At 31.6% G+C, this 19997-nt stretch overlaps 1 protein-coding gene across 2 annotated transcripts; it reads left to right on the top strand.

Moving 5' to 3' along the window:
* The first annotated feature begins 11250 nt into the window (after positions 1-11250).
* Positions 11251-19996, top strand: LOC147397085 (cytochrome P450 714C2-like). 2 transcript variants are annotated; one of them, XM_086452524.1, is made up of 6 exons: positions 11251-11566; positions 11674-11900; positions 15104-15351; positions 15851-16205; positions 18719-19018; positions 19853-19996. In XM_086452524.1, the coding sequence occupies exons 1-6, from the start codon at positions 11281-11283 to the stop codon at positions 19904-19906; spliced, it is 1470 nt and encodes a 489-aa protein (XP_086308650.1). In that variant the 5' UTR covers positions 11251-11280; the 3' UTR covers positions 19907-19996. The 2 variants fall into 2 exon arrangements, with proteins under 2 accessions (XP_086308650.1, XP_086308649.1); XM_086452523.1 differs by lacking the exon at positions 19853-19996 and having other exon boundaries at positions 18719-19437.
* Position 19997: the final 1 nt, after the last annotated feature.

Here is a 19997-nt window from a genome sequence, read left to right as displayed (position 1 = left end):
CCCTACATATTATATTTTATATTAGAAGGTGGTGTGTGCAAATTAAAATTAATTATTTCTAATTTAAAGATTAAATAATAAAAATAATATTTTTATAATTTTGAAAAAGAATTGGGATTTTTTTACTCTAAAATTTTTCACTAGATCTGTACTTGGCTGATGTGGCAAGGGCACAGAATCATATATCTTTTTCTTCGAGATACACAAGAAAAAGATCAATGATTTTGTGCCCTTTCCATATTAAACGAGTACAGATTGAGTGAAAATTTTTTAGTCAGAAAATCATTAGCGTTTTGAAAATCATCCAACTTACGTATTATAAGGTAAGATTGCAACTTTCTTGATTTTTGACCAAAATTACAAAAATTATATTAAATTTAAATGAAAAGAGGGGCATTTGTGAGATCCAATTTTTGATGTCAAACTACTCCTATTCTGTCTTCTCTCATTATATAATAAAGATAAATTTAATTATAACACAAAAATAGACTTTAAACTCCCCTAAATCCATCAAAGTAATTTAAAAACTTACAAAATACAGAAAATCTATTTTCTAAAGATATCTGTTATTGGCACTACACAACAATTCAACCATTCTCTTATTTTCTTTATATTGAGATGTAATAAGTAAAAGTAGGGGGTGCCAATAGCAGCTCTCATTAAATGCTTGTAGATTTATTCTACTTTTATTTGACTCATCCAAGTTGACTCGTAAGTGTTGAGCTCAACTCGACTCAGTTAAGTGGAGTTTTAAAACTATGGATTAAACAAGAGAGGTTCTATGGTCGCACAACTTTGACTAAGAGGGCATCATGTGTGTGCTAATTCTTCACTAATATCATAGAATTGGGGTACTCTTAACAGGGTGAAGCCAGGATTGTGATCTCACAGGGGTAACCAAGAGCAAAAATATTTTTGTGGGGACAATCAATAGAGGATTTTTTTTTTTTCTAGGAGTAATAGAAGTGGATTTTCTTAACAGCCGTTGGTATCTATCACTATAACTCATGTATACTCATAAACTTTGAAAATTCTTACACAGGGCGGGACAAGTGCTCCCCTTATCCCTTATGTAAATCCACTCCTGACTTCGGGTAAAAGTTGGTGTGGCCATAGAATATATCTTGAGCAAAGGTTCATGCGTTGCACACTAAGGGTGCACATGATTTGGTTTGGTTCAGTTGGGGGAAAAATCAGAATTGAACCAAACATGATTGGTTTTACAAATCTGAAATCGGAATCGAATCAATCACACCATAGAACCGAATCAACCCAAACCGACCTTGATTCGATTTGGTTATCGATTTTCCTTATTTGCATTGGGACTTTGATCTTCACCCCCAAATCTTCTAAATTAATGTACAATGTGAGTCATTTTATTCCTTGATTGATGAGCTAATGGACCTATAATGAGTTTGTGTGGGAGGGTGAGGGGGGGATTGTTTGTTAATTAATAATGAGAGAGAGTGTGTGTGTGTGTGTGTGTGAGTGAGTGTGAGTGAGGAAGCACTCAAATAAAATTCTTTAAGGGAGAAAATATTGAAATTATTAATAAAAATTTGATCTAATATGATCATATTTATATATAAGTTCGGTTCTATCATACCCCTAAACCTGGTATCGAATCAAATCAATCGATTTTTTTTTTTTTTAAAGAACCCAGAATCAAGCCAATGCATTTTAAAATCAAACCAACCCAATGGAAAATACTTATTTCGGTTCAATTCGATTCTCTTCAATGTGCACCCCTACTCAGGACCGCACCCTCACTAAAGAATTTAATAAATAAATAAAATTGAAGGATTTGGTATCTTGAGATCCAAAAATGGGGGCCCACCTGACCAATTAGAGTGAATCTGTCTCTATAATCAATTGGATCCACTCAACCCACCTACACCCAGACAAAAATGGGGGCCCACCCGATCAATTATGGTGAGTTTGTGTCTATAATTACGTTGGATCTGGGTCTATCGTCAGACTGATATCTGACTGACAAGATATTGGGGTAGAAAAGTTGAAAGTAACCATTAAAGGCTTTTTATCACTGACAACATATAGATTATTATTATTATTTTTTTTTAAATTTTAATTTTATCCAGATAAAAAATCTATGGTGTAAAATTTATTTATTTATTTTATTTTATCCAGATGAAAAATCTATGGTCTAAAATTTAAAAAAAAAATGTTATTCTTTTAAGGGACAATAACCGTAAAAGACTTTTTATTGAGAATATATACTAATAATCCCTAGTAAATAGTACCTACTATTTAAATCCTTCTTAATAAAATATTAACTTTTTAAAGAACTTTTCACAATTAAAAAAAATATATCTAAAATGCCTTTTAACAATTTTACAAAGTGATTTGATTTAAAAATATACCAAGTCAAATAAAAAACTTGATTAATTTATTTGGTTATTAAAATTTTTGTAAAAAATAAAAAATAATAATTTTATTTATTAAAAATTATTCATAAATTCAATTTAATTTTATTTGAGTTTGACTTGTTAATTTTTGTGTTGAATCAATTTGATGAATATTCAATATTAGTTTTAGGATTATGTTTTAATTATTTTAAATTATTTATATATTTTAATAAATATAATATACATAGATCAAATCAATTTGACGATGATCGTGCTCATTTTCATCTTCATCATGTGAGATAAAGATTATTAGTTCTGAGAAGAAAAAATAATAATTTTTTTTTTTCTTTTTCATTTTCATTTAGATCATTTTTTCATTGTTCTATAAGAGATGATTGTAGTCAAGGGGCATGTCATTAATCTTAAAACATAGGAGTGCCTCAAATAAACATGTTTCTTTAAATCTCAAAAATCGTTGAAAGGATAATTAAGACATTTTTACTTCAAAAATCATTTTTAGAATAATAATTTTCTAACTTAAAAGTCTACACCATGTCAATACTCGACTAGCGTGGTATAACACGAAATCATAGTTTTATTTTCTCGGGATACACAATGATTCATTTTTTATGAGAATTTCGAGTGATGTATCCCGAAAAAAAGAGATCTATGATTTTTGTATCCATGCCACATCATCCAAGTATTGACCAAAAGAAGACTTTTTAATTAGAATATCAGCACTTCAAAAAATAAAATGAAAAATGCTTGATTGCCTACGTTGGACATTGTGCTCAACACTGAAATAACCTCGTAGTGCATGGAGAACAATTGATTTTCTAAGATGAATATCGAGTAAATAAAATCATAGTGGCTAGAAAGTGAAGGATATCTTATCTTTGAGATTTAAAAAAATGGGGGTCCTCCCGATCAATTCTGGTTAATCTGTATCATAATGGGAGCCTACCAAATTAAGTACGTTGGATCTGAGTCTATTGTCACACTCAGAGTGCCTTGCAACAGATAACTGACAAGCTATTGGGAATCCAATTATTTTGATTTGGTAAGGTCCTGCTTGGATACAAAAGTAGAAAGTAACTATTAAAGAAAATAGTTTTTAAAAAGTAGTTTATTTTTGCTTTTGAATATTAATGATAAACTGATTATAAAAAAAAGGGACAATTATAAAAAAATACAAAAAAAAAAATTATTTATCAAAATAAATCTAATTTTTAAAATTTTTCAAAAAAGATACAAAACCGGTCTTTTAAAGACCGGTTTTTCTCTCTCCTCAATTTTCCTCAAGACTTTCTCTCTCCTTTAATATTAAAAAAAAAATTAAAAAATCGGACTTTGAAAGACCGGTTTTTTCTCCTCTTCATTTATTTCTCTCACCCCTTTCTCTCTCCTCTATATTTAAAAAAAAACGAATTTTTAAAAAAAATATTTTTCTCTCTCTCTCTTCATTCATTTCTCTCACCCCTTTCTCTCTCCTATTATTTAAAAAAAAAACTAATTTTTTTTTAAAAAGATTTTTCTCTCTCTTCATTCATTTCTCTCACCCCTTTCTCTCTCCTATTATTTAAAAAAAAATGAAATTTTTTTTAAATATATTTTTCTCTCTCTTCTTCATTCATTTCTCTCTCCTCTGTTATCTAAATTTTTTTTTTTTTTTAAATCGATCTTTGAAAGACCGATTTTTTCTCTCTCTTCATTCATTTCTCTTAATATTTTAAAAAAAATCGAATTTTTTTCTCTCTCATCTTTTTCAAATTCGACCGTTTATAGCCGTTTTTTAGTCGTTTTTTTATCGTTATACTATATGTAAAAAGAAGGGTAAGAGAGATAAGTGAAGAGAGAAAAATATATTTAAAAAAAAATTCTGTTTTTTTTTAAATAATAAGAGAGAAATGAATGAAGAGAGAAAAATCTTTTTAAAAAAAAATTCGTTTTTTTTTAAATAATAGGAGAGAGAAAGGGGTGAGAGAAATGAATGAAGAGAGAGAAAAATCTTTAAAAAAAATTTGTTTTTTTTGTAAATGATAGAGGAGAGAGAAAGGGTGAGAGAAATAAATGAAGAGAGAGAAAAACCGGTCTTTGAAAGACCGGTTTTTTTAAATTTTTTTTTTTTAAATATTAAAGGAGAGAGAAAGTCTTGAGGAAAATTGAGGAGAGAGAAAAACCGGTCTTTAAAAGACCGGTTTTATATCTTTTTTGAAAAATTTTAAAAATTGGATTTGTTTTGATAAATAATTTTTTTTTTGGTATTTTTTTGATAATTGTCCCTAAAAAAAACTCACTCAAAATTCATTTAAAGGTCGAGAATCATGGATAATTTTCTTTTTGCATCTCGATAAAAAATTTATGATCTAAAATTAAAAAAAAAAAAATCATTTTTTTAAGGACAATGACTATGAAGGATTCTTTATTGAGAATACGTACCATTTAAATCCCACTTAATAAAATATTATCTTATTAAGGATTTTTTCATAATTTTTTTTATATAAGATACTTGCAATCTTTTTAACAATTTACAAAGTGGTTTGATTTAAAAATATACCAAGTCAAATAAAAAACTTGACCTATTTATTTGGTTATTAATATTTCTATGAAAAATATTAATAACGTAGCATATGGATTCTCAAGATACAAGTTATACGGATATGTATATTGTTTTGTAAATGTCTTGTATTCTGTTGCGTTACACATAGCTATGGGGGTCCTGTTGCTCGATCAACTGGCGAGGGTGAAGAGCGCAATGTCCCTTCATAGGAATGCGAGGGTGAAGAGCGCAATGTCCCTTCATAGGAATGCGTGTGGGGAATAGTCCCTGACCTGAATTTTTTAAGGATTATGAAAATAGCACTCATAAAGATTTTCTTAAGGAGTTTTCTATCCTAGGGGAGTTTTACTTGTTTTGGTATTTTTTGATTATATAAATAGAGATCTCTAGAGCTACGAAATGTATGAGAAACTAGTGATTGTTTTTGTTCTATTTCGTAGACTCCAAAGAAATATCGATCTTTAATAAAATCACGTATTATATGAGAAAAATAAGAATGATTAATGCTTGAGAGAGTCATTCTAATCTATGGCTCCAATGCATTTCCACGTCAGAAATGTCCCTCCCAGTGACTCAAATAAGAATAATGATTTTCTAACTAGAAAGTCTACACTGAGTCAATACTTGACTGACGTGGTATGGACATGAAACCATAGATCGATTTTCTTGGGATACACAACTGTATATTTTTTATAAGAATTTCAAGTGGTGTATCCCGAGGAAAGAGATCTATGGATTTTGTGTCCGTGCCACATCATCTAGGTATTGACCAAGAGAAGACTTTCTGATTAGAATATTAGCACTTTGAAAAATAAAATGGAAAATGCTTGACTACTACATTGGACACTATGCTCAACACTACAATGACTTGACTGTGCATAGAAAACAATTGATTTTCTAAGATGAATCTCGAGGAAATAATAGACTTGAGAAAAATCAACAAGACTGTGTGCAATACGGGTGCACACTGGATCGGGTAAATCCGAGAACCAAACCAATCTGAAGCCTTTTGGATTGGATTGGTTCGGATTGAGCACGGTTGGGTTCGGGTACAGATTGTAAAAAAAAAAAAAAATTGATTGATTTGATTCAGTTTTAGATTAGGGGTATAATAGAACCGAATCAATTTTTATATTTATTATATATATTTAAAAATAAAATATAATCTTAAAAGATAAAAGGTAAAAACATTCAAATAATGCTCAAAATCTCAAGTCCCTTTCTTAGTTTCTTTCATCTATTCTCTTTTCTTCAAGTTATTTGAAGAAAGGCTAGCTGTTCATCTTCTTCACCTCGTCACTCGTCACATTTCTTAGTTTCTTTCATCTATTTTTTAATTTTTTTATGATTTTCATTTTTAATATGTTATATGTGATGCTTTGTTTATATTGAAATAATAAGTATGTTGATGCTTTATTTATGCGTGTTATACGTAATGCTTTGTTTAATATTTATTTTGCTTAGTTTTAAGTTTTAACTATTTTAATTTTACTATTGAAAATAATAAGTATGAGAACCAAGAATAGATCCGAACCAAGGTTGGTTCAAATCTATAGGGTAATTAGATTGGTTCAATTTCAAATTTGTAGAACCGATCACGTTTGGTTCGATTCCGATTCGAACCTGACAAACCCAACTGTTGCATGTTTATTACAAAAACTCTCTTAGAGTTTTGACAACTCCAAGGAAACCTTACTTTATCAAGTTTGTTACCCACCAAACCCTGGAATAGGAATCCACGTCATAAAATGCAAATTTATGAAGTTAATTTGTTACTCAACATACCTTAGAGTGGATTCTAATGGCATTAATTTGTGGCATCCATAAACATGATTTGATGTGACAAGTTTATATAGGCAAAAATTTCTAAAAAAAAAGAGTTAATTTACACCATTGAATTTTAGTTTTAAATTTGTGAGTTCGGTAGTCATTCATTTTCAAACACCTAAGATCAAGGTCAAAAATATAACTTTTGAATAAAAATGTGTTTTAATCTTAGTTTGTCCATGAAAACTAGAACTATGTGGTGTTAGATTTCTAATTTGATAATCCATATAGTCTCAACAACCCTTAGTAATATTTTAAATCTTACTAAATTTATCATGGTAGTCTAAATCATACAATAAAATTTGCTCAAGTGACGAACTTGATAAAATAACGGGGTTTTTGTAATTAAATTGCAATAGATAGGCCTGCCCAGTAAATCTCTCTTCTAAATAAAGTTGAATATACATACAAGAGAATCATTGAAAAAAAAGAAGAGAATCATTTTGTCAGTTTTGTGTCTCCGTTTGTGTCATTCCAGCATTTTCCTTTATTATTGGCCGTCCACATCTGTTACGAAAATCCTCTAGTTGCAGATCACTTAATATCAACTGCTCTCCACTAATTAAAAATCTGTATTTAGAAACTCCTCCTTTGAAGCCCAAATACATTTTATATTAGAGTCGTGATAATTGGATTTCCCCATGTGATGTACTCAAAATACTCTCTTGAAGTGGCATGTGCTAGAATCAAAGATTGTTGCCTCGAGATACAAATATGTATATCCTATAAATATTTACAATTGTTTATCCCGAGGTAAAAAATTTATGATTCTAACACATGTCAGGATAGTATTTTGAGTATGTCTTGTGCGGGAGTTTGAAAATCATTAATCTTCTTTCTTTGGAGCTTTCACTCCTTACTTTCAAAATCCTCAAAGTTCAAACCAACTTGAAACTCAACCTAGTTAACTTGACTCAAATTAGAGTTTGAGGTGACCCAATTGCAAACATGATGCAATTGACTCATTGAGTTAATTTGTAAAAGGTGCAGTCAATTCATTATCTTGACCTAGTCGGGTTAAAAATTGATCGACTTATAATAGTTTATTTAATATTTTCATCTAGTGAGATTATTATTTATTTTAAAATATAGAAAATCTATTTTCTAAAGATATCTGCTATTGGCACGACACGGCAACTCAACTATTCTCTTATTTTCTTTATATTGGAATGTAATAAGTAAAAGTAGGGGTGCCTACAACAACTCTCATTAAATGCTTGTAGATTTATTGTATTTTTATTTGACTCGTCCAAGTTGACTTCTAAATGGTCAGCACAACTCGACTCAGTTCAGTGGAGTTTTAAAACTATAGATTAAACAAGAGAGGTTCTATAGTCACACAACTTTGACTAAGAGGGCGTCATGCGTGTGCTAATTCTTTATTAATACCATATGAATTACGGTGCTCTTAAGAAGGGTGGAACCAGGATTTTGATCTCCCAAGGGCAATCAAAGGTAAAAATATTTTTATGGGGCCAACCAATAGAGAAAATTTATTTTTTGGACGAAATAGGGACAGATTTTATTAACGGATTATTTTCTACAAGGACCAATTTATAGTGGGGGCTGTCAGGGTACTTACCCTCACAAAAATTTTCAAAGTCAATGGATAATAGATTATTATGATAAAATTTAACGGTGGATAAAAAAATCTATCACTATTATCTCTTATAATTTTATTTTTTTTTCACTCTTAATTATCCTATAAAATTTTGTCTAGTGTCGTACTTTATGTTGCGCCCCCCACACACCTAAAGAAATAAATAAATAAATAAATAAATAAATAAAAGTGAAGGATATCTTATTTTTGAGATAAAAAATGGGGGCCCACCCAATCAATTATAGTGAATGTGTCCATAATCATGGAGCAAAGCAGATCTCTACCTACCCACACCAGTACAAAAATTGGGGCCCACCCGATCAATTATGTGAATCTGAGTCCGAAATCAACGTACCAAATGGGAGCCCACGAAACTAATTATGCTGGATCCGAGTCTATTGTCATACTGATACTGACTTGCAACAAATCACCGACAACATATTGGGAATCCAACTATTTTGATTTGCTAAGGAGCTTCTTGTATACAAAGTAGATAATAACTATTAAAGAAAATAGTTTTTAATAAGTAGTTTATTTTTGCTTTTGAATATTAATGATAAACTTATTATAAAAAAAACTAACTCAAAATTCATTCAAACGTAGAGAATCATAGACAATTTTCTTTTTGTATCCCGATGAAAAATCTATGATCTAAAACAACAAAAAATGTTATTCTTTTTAGGGAGAATGACTACAAAAGATTCTTTATTGAGAATATGAACTGAATATTCCTATGATAAAGAATACAGAATATTTAAATCCCACTTAATAAAATATTAAATTATTAAGGACCTTTTCACAATTAAAAATAAAATAAAATCTAAACTACGCTTTTAACAATTTTACAAAGTGATTTGATTTAAAAATATTCCAAGTCAAATAAAAAACTTGACCAATTTATTTGGTTATTAATATTTTTATGAAAAATAAAAAATAAATATTTTTATATATGAAAAATTATTTATAAATTCAAAATAATTTTATTTGACTTATTTGAGTTTGACTTGTTAATTTTTGAATTGAATCAATTTGATGAACATTCAAGATAAGTTTTAATTATTTTAAATTATTTATATATTTTAATAAATCTAATATACATAGGTCAAATCAGTTTGATGATGATCATACTTATCTTCAACATCATCGTCATCATCATCTATGTGAGTTAAAGATTACTAGTTCTGAGAAGAGAAAACAATGATTTTTTTTTTCTTTTTTCATTTAGATCATTTTTTCATTGTTCTATAAGAGATGATTGTAGTCAAGGGGCATGTCATTAATCTTAGAACATAGGAGTACCTCAAATAAACATGTTTCCTTAAACCTCAAAAATCGTTGATAGGGTAATTACGACAGTTTTATTTAAAAAATCGTTTTTAGACTAATACTTGGTAAAATGGGTATTGAAGATTCAATATTTTTTTAGAAGGGACTTTTTGGTACATGTTTTCAAAAATAGGTTTTTACGGTCATTTCCCCTTTTTTAAAAGGTAAACTAAACTCGAACACATGTCCTCAAAGTTATTTTGCAATGTGTGAAACCGATTGAGCTATGAGTCTATAAATATTTTTGTGAGGGACATTCTAACCTATGGCTCCTACACACTTTTCACGTCAGAAATGCCCCTCCCAGTGACTCAAATAAGAATAATGATTTTCTAGCTAGAAAGTCTACACCGAGTTAATACTCGACTGGCGTGGTATGGACACGAAACCATAGCTTGATTTCCTCGGGATACACAATAATTCATTTTTATGAGAATTTTGAGTAATGTATCCCGAGAAAAGAGATCTATGGATTCGTGTCCATGCCACATCATCCAAGTATTGACCAAGAGAAGACTATTTTATTAAAATATCAGTACTCCCAAAATATAAAATGGAAAATGCTTGATTGTCTACGTTGGACACTGAGCTTAACACTGCAATGACCTGGCAGTGCATATAAAACAATTGATTTTCTAAGATGAATCTTGAGTAAATAAAACCATGGTGGCTAGAAAATATAAAGACTTGAAAAAAATCAACAAGACTATGTTCATTCTAAATAAAGAGATTTACCAGATCCAACTGTTACATTTTTATTACAAAAACTCGCTTAGAGTTCTGACAACTCCAAGAAAACCTTACTTTATCAAGTTTGTTACCCACCAAACTCTCGAATGGGAATCCATGTCATAAAATGCAAATTTATGAAGTTAATTTGTTACTCAACATAGTTTGGAGTGGATTTTAATGACATTAATTTGTGGCATAAAAAACGTGATCTAATTTGACAAGGTTATAAAGGAAAAAAATTCTAAGAATAAAAAAAAAAAAAAAATTTTCACCATTGAATTTTAATTTTAAATTTGGGACTTCGGTAGCCATTCATTTTCAACACCTAACATCAAGCTCACAAAAATTATATTTTGAATAAAAATGTTTTTTAAACTGAATTTGCCCATGAAAATTAGAATTCTCTGTTGTTGGATTTCTAATTTGATAATCCATATAGCCTCAACAACCCTTAGTAATATTTTAAATCTTATTAAGTTTGCCATGATTGATAGTTTCAATCATTAAATAAGGTTTGCTCAAGTACAGAATGATTATGTTTAATTTGGATTTTATCTTTTGTTGGTCTAAAATGTATAAGGAGTTTATGAATTTATTTTTTTTAGGATTTTTTTTTGTACAAGTGGATGGGATTTGCTGCTGTTCGTGAATAGTACTTTATTGTAAGGCCTATACAAATTGGTCAACTCTACCAATTGGATTCTGTTTCATGAATACAACGTTATTTATCAAAAATAAATAAAAATAAAGTAAGGGTGTTTTTGTAATAAAATTACTACAGATTGGTGTGCCCGGTAAATCTGTCTTCTAAATAAAGTTGAATATAATATGTATACAAGAGAATCATTGAAAAATGAAGAGAAGGAATAATGGAGGAAGTAGTGAAGATCATCTTCTCAGTGTGTCTGGTTTTCATCTCTAGCTTGTTTTTCCATCTCTATAACGTTATCTGGTTGAAGCCCCAAAGACTTCGATCTAAGCTTCGAAAGCAAGGTATCAATGGTCCTCCTCCTTCTTTCCCATATGGGAACATTCCCGACATCAAGAAGTTCCAATCAATGGTCGAAAAGAATCGAAAAAACCAAGAATCAATCATCACCCATGATTTTAGTTACATCCTCTATCCACATTTAATGCAGTGGAGAGAACAATACGGTATGTTTTACTTTTACCAAACAGGTGATGAAAATTGTGAAATTCCCATTTCAGTAATTTAAATTTCGAAAACAGTAAATGAGAGTGAGTGAGACTACTTTTGACAGGCAAAGTATTCACTTTTTCTTTGGGGAACGTTCAAGTGGTGTGCCTGACCCATCCTGATTTGGCGAAGGAGATGATCCTTTCCACATCTTTGGATCTTGGGAAACCTTCTTACCAACAAAAAGAATTTGGAGCTTTGCTTGGAAAGGGCATTGTAACTTCAAATGGGCTAACTTGGCTACACCACAGGAAAGTCGTAGCTCCACAATTTTACTTGGAGAAGGTTAAGGTAAATTAATTAAAATAAATTAAAAAATTACTCCTCTCTAAGGAAAATGCTGGAATGACAAAGGGTATTTACTGCAATTCTCACAAGTCTGACATGGGATGTGCACATAACCATAGATATGTTTCCTCACGATACGAGTACAAACCATCTATGGTTATGTATGCATGTCCACGTCAGAATTGTGAGAATCACAATAAATCCCATGTCGCCCCAGCACAATTCATATATATATATATATGATTAGGATCCTTGTACACACATATCTCCTCATATATTTACAATGTGTTTTGTCCTATGTGGATTAAAAGTTTCTGATTGAACTGATTTTTGGTGAGGATGATCTCAATGGTGAGGATGAGTTTTTTTCATCAAATCTAGAAGATTGTGACATTAGATTGACAATGTGATATCATGTGGTCTCAATAATCCATTTGGATAATTTAAATCTTACAATTAAAATTTGTCGGTAGGGATGTGAAGAAGGAGAGAGGAATTTTATATCTATTGCTGATGTCATTTCCGCCACATGTCAAACTGTTGTTGGGTTTCTCACAACCCTATTAGCAAAAAAGATCATTCGGCATATAGGGACTGATCGATTGTAAATCTGTTGTGTAAAATAGAGATTAAGAGATGTAAAATAAGACTTTGGGTAAGTCGAATTCGTTCCACAGGGACAATGAAGATTCAAAGATTCATTCGGATTAAAACCATAACAGAGTTTTGAAACAGGTTGATTTAAAAACAAACCAGATTTGTTGCACAAATAAGATGAAAATCAACTTGTAAATTGAAATCTAAACAGAAAATAGAGATTGAAAATATAAGAAAGAAGCTTAGAGAATTCAAGTCTACCATTGCAAGTCATCCAAAATGCTATTTAATTTTAAATATGACTCAATCCACGTAGCAAGTCATTGCTCGTGGATCGGAAGATGATTCGATGTAACTATTGATTGGAACCCAAAGGTATCCATGAAGATCTCTGATCTAGGCAAGATTATCCGACTTATACTTCCATTCGTCACAGAGTATGAGTGTTCTTGAGCTTATCTAAGTAACACTCATCAAAGTTGAAATAGAAGTGTAAGTTAGATGATCTTATCATGAAGAGTTTCACAGAATTAACATGTAAAACAGAAATAAAGAATTAAAACAACATTGGTAGGATGAAATTGCTCCGGCATTCTTGACTTCTCTAATGAGAGTTTAGCCGATCATCGCAAGGATTATAATTGTAGAAAATAATAAAAGAAAGGAGAACATGGGTTAAGAAGAAGATGCACTTTAATCATTCTTTAATAACTCCCAAAAGAACTACAATAAGAAATAAAAGAAACAATTGATCCTCTCACTACTACACAAACTCTCTCTAAAAGAAAAATCAGGAAAAATACAGAGAAATTAGGGAGAAGAAGAGGGTCAAGAGGGACCCAAGAGGGGGCCCCCTTATTTGAAATCAACTCTTCAATTTATATATTTGTAATCGGGTTATCGGGTTGATTTGGTGGATGATTTGATTCGAAAGACCCATTCAGTTACAACCACCGAAGCATTTGGAAACTTCTCTACAAATCTCGAGGAAAATTTCCTCAGGATCACCGCGGAGCACCTAAGCCCAACCGCGGCGCGGTGACGTGGCGGTTGAATTCATCGAGATTTTGTTGGATGCTTCATTTTTGCTCGCGTATTGTAACCGTCTTTGTTTCGCGATTTGATAACTTCCACGTGCACTTTATTTATCTACAATTAACAATAAAATCTCATTAGTTCTCTTAATTTGGAGAAATAATTAAATTTGTAATTATTTAAAAGGATTAACATTTAAAATGTGATAGAATTTGTGAAATTATGGTCCTAAAATCACATTATTGGGACCTTATCAGGGACCAGGGCCGTCACTTTGACCCCTTATAATTTGACATAATTCCATTTTGACCCCTTAACGTTTTGATAATTGTACTTACATTTCTTACAATTATTTATGAGATTCACTTACCCCCTTCCGTCAAATTGTTGTGAACCTAACATTTAAACTCTTTTTATGAAAAAGGTCATTTTGTCCTTTTCAAAATGTTTTTTTTTTTTCTTTTTATAATACAAAATATGGCTATGAAAAAATGGGTTCAAGGAATGCTTAGATTGACATTTTAATTATTGTTTTTAAATCTTCTTTTTAATATAAAATAAGAGGGTAAAATGGTAAACTAACATCTAAATTTTAACGTTGCTAGTGAAAAAGGAGGTAAGTGCAATTATCAAAATATTACGAGTCAAAATGGAATTATGCCAAACTATACGACGTCAAAGTGTAATTTATCCTTTAGTATATTTCTAGTCATTTAATGGGTTGGGATAAGTAGACTCACCAAAAGTGAATTCATATGTTTACACGGTCGGGATTGTATGCATGAGTTCAATTTTCATGAATCTATGGATCCCAACCCTTATTTAATAAACATTTAAAAAAAAAAATACTTTTTTCCCGTTTGCTTTTAAAACCAACTCTTAAAAATATAATGAGTTGTATCATAATGGTGGCAACCTCTCTAACTTCCTTGACTTTTGACCAAATTCAATGCGAAAAGAATGTGTTTCCCCTATTTTTATATTGAGTCATGCTGGAGTGACCTCAAGTTGGAATCTAATATCGCACTTACTTGACGTGAAAGTGTATGGGAATCATAGATTCTTTTCATCGAGATACGAGTAAAGAAGCATCTATGGTTTCTATCCACTTTCACATCAAGAAGTGCGGTATGAGATTCCAACTTGAGATCACTCTAGCACGACTCATTTTAAAAACACGCCTTGTTAAATTGGTGATATTATGTTTACCACCCTTACAAAATGCAAGATCAGGTTTACCCTGTTGGCCACAAGTCAACATTGCTTCTTTATTTTTTTTAATGATTAAGCAGTGAAATTTTGAATTAGTAATTTACATATTTGAAGAACATTTGGAAAATAAAAATAAAAATTTCACCATTAAATCATTAAGAAATCGCAATGTTGACCGTGGTGAAGTAGGTAAATCTAATCCTGTATTTTGAAAGGGGTTATCCTAATATCACAAATTTAACAGAGGGGTACTTCCAAAATAGCCTTATTTATTTATTTGATCTCAACTACTCTGAATCACACATGGAAGAGAACCTCCTCGTTTTGTTTAACTAATGGTTGCTTAACTAATAAATTTACAGGGTATGATAAACCAAATGGTGGAGGCAACCAACATACTGGCAAACTCATGGGACAGTAAGATTGAAAGTAAGGTGGGCTTTGTAGACCTAAGAATTGATGAAGACTTGAAAAGGTTCTCATCTTTTGTAATCTCCAAAACTATATTTGGGAGAGATTATGAAATGGGGTTGGAAGTATTTTTAAGGCTTATAGCCATTCAAAAGGCTATAGTTAAGCCAATTATGATTAGTGGGATCCTTGGATTGAGGTATGTATGTTTCAACTTTTCTACTTTAACCAACTATTAAGGCCTTGTTTGGGAATGCAATTGTAGAAGCACTCTTTTTTAAACCAAGTTGGTCCTTTGGTTCGAGTTTAGTAAGTATTGTATTTTGAGATCTAGAGAAGTTGTGGGAAATATCTAAACAAAAAAGTATTGATATTTTACATAATTATCTTTAAAAATTTGAATATTTTTCGTTATTTACTAAGATATGTGAGGAGAATATTGTCCAAGAAGAAAGTAACTTTCAAAATAAGGAAGCGGGTATTCGCCATTTCTGACTTCTTGTTTTGGATTCATTTTTATTATTTGATCAAAAACCGCTTTGGGGGATCAAAAGTGCTTTTGGGGGCCAAACGGGCGTTAGTGGCCCTCAAACACTTTCTTAATGCTACTTATGCAATCCATTGTTCTAAGTGGTAATATTATATGCTGGCTTCTCATCTTTTGGATAAGGCATTTTTGTTGTTGTTGTTGTTGCTAGAAATCTTCCCACAAAGAACAATCGAAAGTTGTGGAGATTGGAAAAGGAGGTGCACTCAATGATCAAGAAGATAGTGAAGGGACGAACTGATTCTACATCGGATAAGGATATACTACAAATGATCATCGAGGGTGCTAAAATTGGCAATCTAGGGGAAGATGCGGTCGAGGAATTTATTATCCACAATTGCAAGAATATCTTCCTCGCTGGGTTTGAGACCACTGCGATTACCACGTCATGGGCATTAATTTTATTGGCTTCATATCCAGATTGGCAAGATCGTGTTCGTGCTGAAGTGGTTCAGATTTGCGGTGGGCACATACCAGATGTTCAAATGATCAAAAAGATGAAACTGGTATTAAACTATTTGTTTTTATTTTATTTCTTCAACATACCTGTAGATAACCCAATTTGATTGAACAAGCCCGAGACCTCATTTGAATCTATGCATCGAGGATCAAATCAAGAGAATTTGAATAAAAAAAATGGGACTCACTTGGACCAATAAAAAACAAACAATTTTGATCATTAAAAATCAAAATTTTCTTGGTTATATGGCCTATATGGGCAAACATAACTTTGCATGGCCGTATAGATCATATGGCTAAGCCATTTTTTGTACTGACCTTACCTTTGAGATGTGCATGGTTAAAATTGCATTGGTCTTACCTCAAGTATGACCATGCATAATTTCTTAAGGCCGTACCTAAGATAAATCCAATTCAGTTAGACTATTAGAGAGTTCATGTGTACACGTGATTCTCCACAGGAAATGACTCTCTAAACTCCTCTCTTAATGACTTATTCTCTAAGAAAATCCTTCCTAATCCCCATTCTACTTATGCTTTAAATTTCCAAAACTCTCCCACTAAAGACTTTATGGTAATCCTCTTATTCTCCTAAACTTGACCAAAGTTCTTGTTTGCTCCTCATTCAAGCATAATTACCTCCCCTAACCTTTGTTTGTTGAGCCACATTAGTGTCAAAATCCCCTTCTACCCTTCTAACTTTTTTTTTAAATATCCAAAGGATTCTATGACATTCAAAGGAAATTGACCACTTTTCAAATCTTATAATCATCTTATCCAACCTCAAGAAGTCTATAGAATTTGTGCCCAAAGACCTTTGTATATCTAGTTTGTTAGAAAGCTAACCTAAGAATGTTATCAAAAAAGACAAAAAACCTTCATTAAATTACATGCCATTTAGCATAGATCTCTCACAATTGACCCAAATCATAAGGTCTATGACCATTTTACCCCCCACTAAGAATTCCCTAGAATTTTAGGTGCAAAAATTATCCTACCCCTTGATCATCAAGATTAGTATTTTAATTTCAAATTTTCATTTATGTTTATTTAATAATGTAGAACTCTAATCTTTAGTCTAAAGGCTTAGGAGTAGAGAGTAATCCCTCTTAGAGGTGATCTCTCCAATAATCTTCAATAAGCTCTTTGAGAAGGCTATAATAGACTGTCTTTAATTTCTTTACTTAGGCAATTTAAATTCATAGTGTAGATGCTTTATTTTTTTTGCATTCTAAGTTTCTTAGAATAATGATTTTTTTTTATACTTTATTTTATAACAATAGAACTAGAGAATAAACTTCTTAGGAGGTAATCTTCTCCTGTTAAGTCCATCTCATGTATACACATCTCGACACACACCGCATTTTACTTTACAAAAGGGTTAAGAGTCAAAGGTGAAAATCTCTTTAGATCCTCACTTAACTCTCTAAACCAACAAAAAGATAATCCCAAAAGGGATACAAATCATGCATGAAGGTCCCTAGTTTTTCCAATGGTGATGTTCAACCCATGGACACCTTCAAAAGACTAAACTAATAAAAATTTATTCCCAAGTGAGTACATAATCTTCCTTTAAAGCCTAAAGACTTAAAATGGTGGAATCTAAGTGGATCCCAGTAAAGTCTTTAGCTCACAAAAAAATCTAGCAAACACCTATTTTTAGTAGGGTTTGCTCATCATCTTAATTTGCTTGTTTTTTATAACAAAACTATCATTAATTTTCCTTCTCTCTCTCTCTCTAACTCCGTTTATCTTCAAAAACCTAAAAATAGTTTTGAAAGCTTCGTCTATGGTCATATTGGTAACCATCTTAGGATAAGAGGGACAAGGTGCCTAACACCTTCATTGTCCATTAACCGAACTCTTTATCTAGAACTTTAGGTAGATCTTTACCTATCCATCTGGATATGAGAGTCACTACAAGATAAGGAAAACGAATTTTGAAAACAATTTTATGGTGTCCATTCACACCTTAATTGAATGGTAGTGACTCCAAAACCCAAGTAAATGAGTTTAAACTTCCACAAAGGTTTTGAAGCCCATGTATCTACATTACATATTGAATATGTATAAAAATATAAAATTATTTTTTCACCAACTTAGTAAGGAAAGTGTTTTTCAAATGATTATCACACTGTCAAAATTGAAAATTTCGACAAGAAAATTTGACGTGTCAAAAGCCACAAATTTTAGTAATCGAATTTCGATGGCCCATGGCCATTGAAATTTTTGATGTTCCCCAATTTAATGGCTTAGAGCCATCAAAATACTCCCATCCTCCATTAATTTGATGATTTCGGTCCGTTGAAAAAAAATTGACAATGAAAAATTTGATGCCTTGAACCATCAAATATAAGCTTTTTTCAATCAATTTGGTGAAATACCCATTTTCCCCCTATTATTTTATCCTTTTAATTAGCACAACAGAAAAAAAAAAAAAAAAAAAATGTGATTTGGAATGTACATAGTCACATTAATTTTCAGATCTCTCGTCCATGAGTTGGCAAATTTCTTTAAATGGTTTTCGACTAAAACACACTTACATATTTCCCTTTGACAGCTGACAATGGTTCTTCAAGAGACGTTACGTTTGTACTCTCCTGCAAAGCTCATTTCAAGAGAGGTCTTGAAAGACATCAAGTTGGGAAATATGCATCTTCCAAAAGGCGTCAATGTTTGGATACCGATGATACCTTTGCACCAAGATGTTGATATTTGGGGACTTGATTCCCACAATTTTAATCCCGATAGGTTCGCTAATGGACTCAACAGTGCTTGCAAGTTCCCACAAGCGTACCTGCCATTTGGAATTGGAGCCCGTACATGTGTAGGACAACACTTCGCCATGTTCGAATTGAAGGTAGCACTTGCCCTAATTCTATCCAAGTTTTCTGTCTCTCTTTCTCCAACTTATCGCCACTCTCCTAGCCCCGTAATGATCGTAGGGCCTCAATTTGGAGCGAATCTCATCATAAAGAGGCTCTAAAAACTTTTTAGTGTGTTTGGAAAATAAGAAAGCAAAATTGCTTGATGCATTTGGTAGAATAAGTCTATTTGATACGTGCCTGACCGAGTACGTACACGTGGAGTCAGTTATGCATGCATGGTATTATTTACTAGAAAACCGTTCTTATTTCATTTATGATTGAGTCATGTTCTTAGGTGGTTGAGTCTTCTAGTTCTTATTGTGGTATTGTATTAGTATAAATAGTTGCCATGTGTTGTGGTGTTATATGTTATGTTAGGAGTCTATTAAGTTATTATAAGTATTTTTTTTTTGTTTTTGTTTGGTGGGGTTAGTGGTTAACAACTAACTCAGTGGACCTTCTTCTATTAAGTTATGATAATTGGTGTTGGTTTGAGAAGGAAAAGTTCTATTTAAAAAGAATCATCATTAATGGATACGACCGGTGTGAATTTCCTTCCCCCAAAACATGGAGGTGGCTATCATTGAAGAACAAGTCACCTATCATACACACTATCTTTTTTATATATTACTTTTTTTTTTTGTGTTTCTTATTAATTCGTAAATTTTATTGTTTGATTGATTCTTCTTTCCTTCTTATAAATAAGCTTTCTCTCTTGTCTCTTTTTTTTGTCACAAAGTGAGCATTTTTTTTCTTCCGCTAACGTTAGTTAGAAGATATATAGTTGATATGTTTGGGGGTCCGACTCAAAACTAATTGGCAATCAGTGGAGAGACCTAGGAGTTTATAAAGAGAGACAAAGCAATGAGTGTTTGATGTGACTAAACTCAACACACCCAGCATGTGTGGGTCAGACTGGGCCGAAGCACGTGGAGATATGAAATCAATGATGTGAAGGAGAGAAAGACTTGC

This window comes from Akebia trifoliata, chromosome 8, assembly GCF_017979445.1.
Source record: "Akebia trifoliata isolate Shusen 1 chromosome 8, ASM1797944v1, whole genome shotgun sequence".
NCBI lineage: Eukaryota > Viridiplantae > Streptophyta > Magnoliopsida > Ranunculales > Lardizabalaceae > Akebia > Akebia trifoliata.
This window is presented reverse-complemented; position numbering and strand designations above follow the sequence as displayed.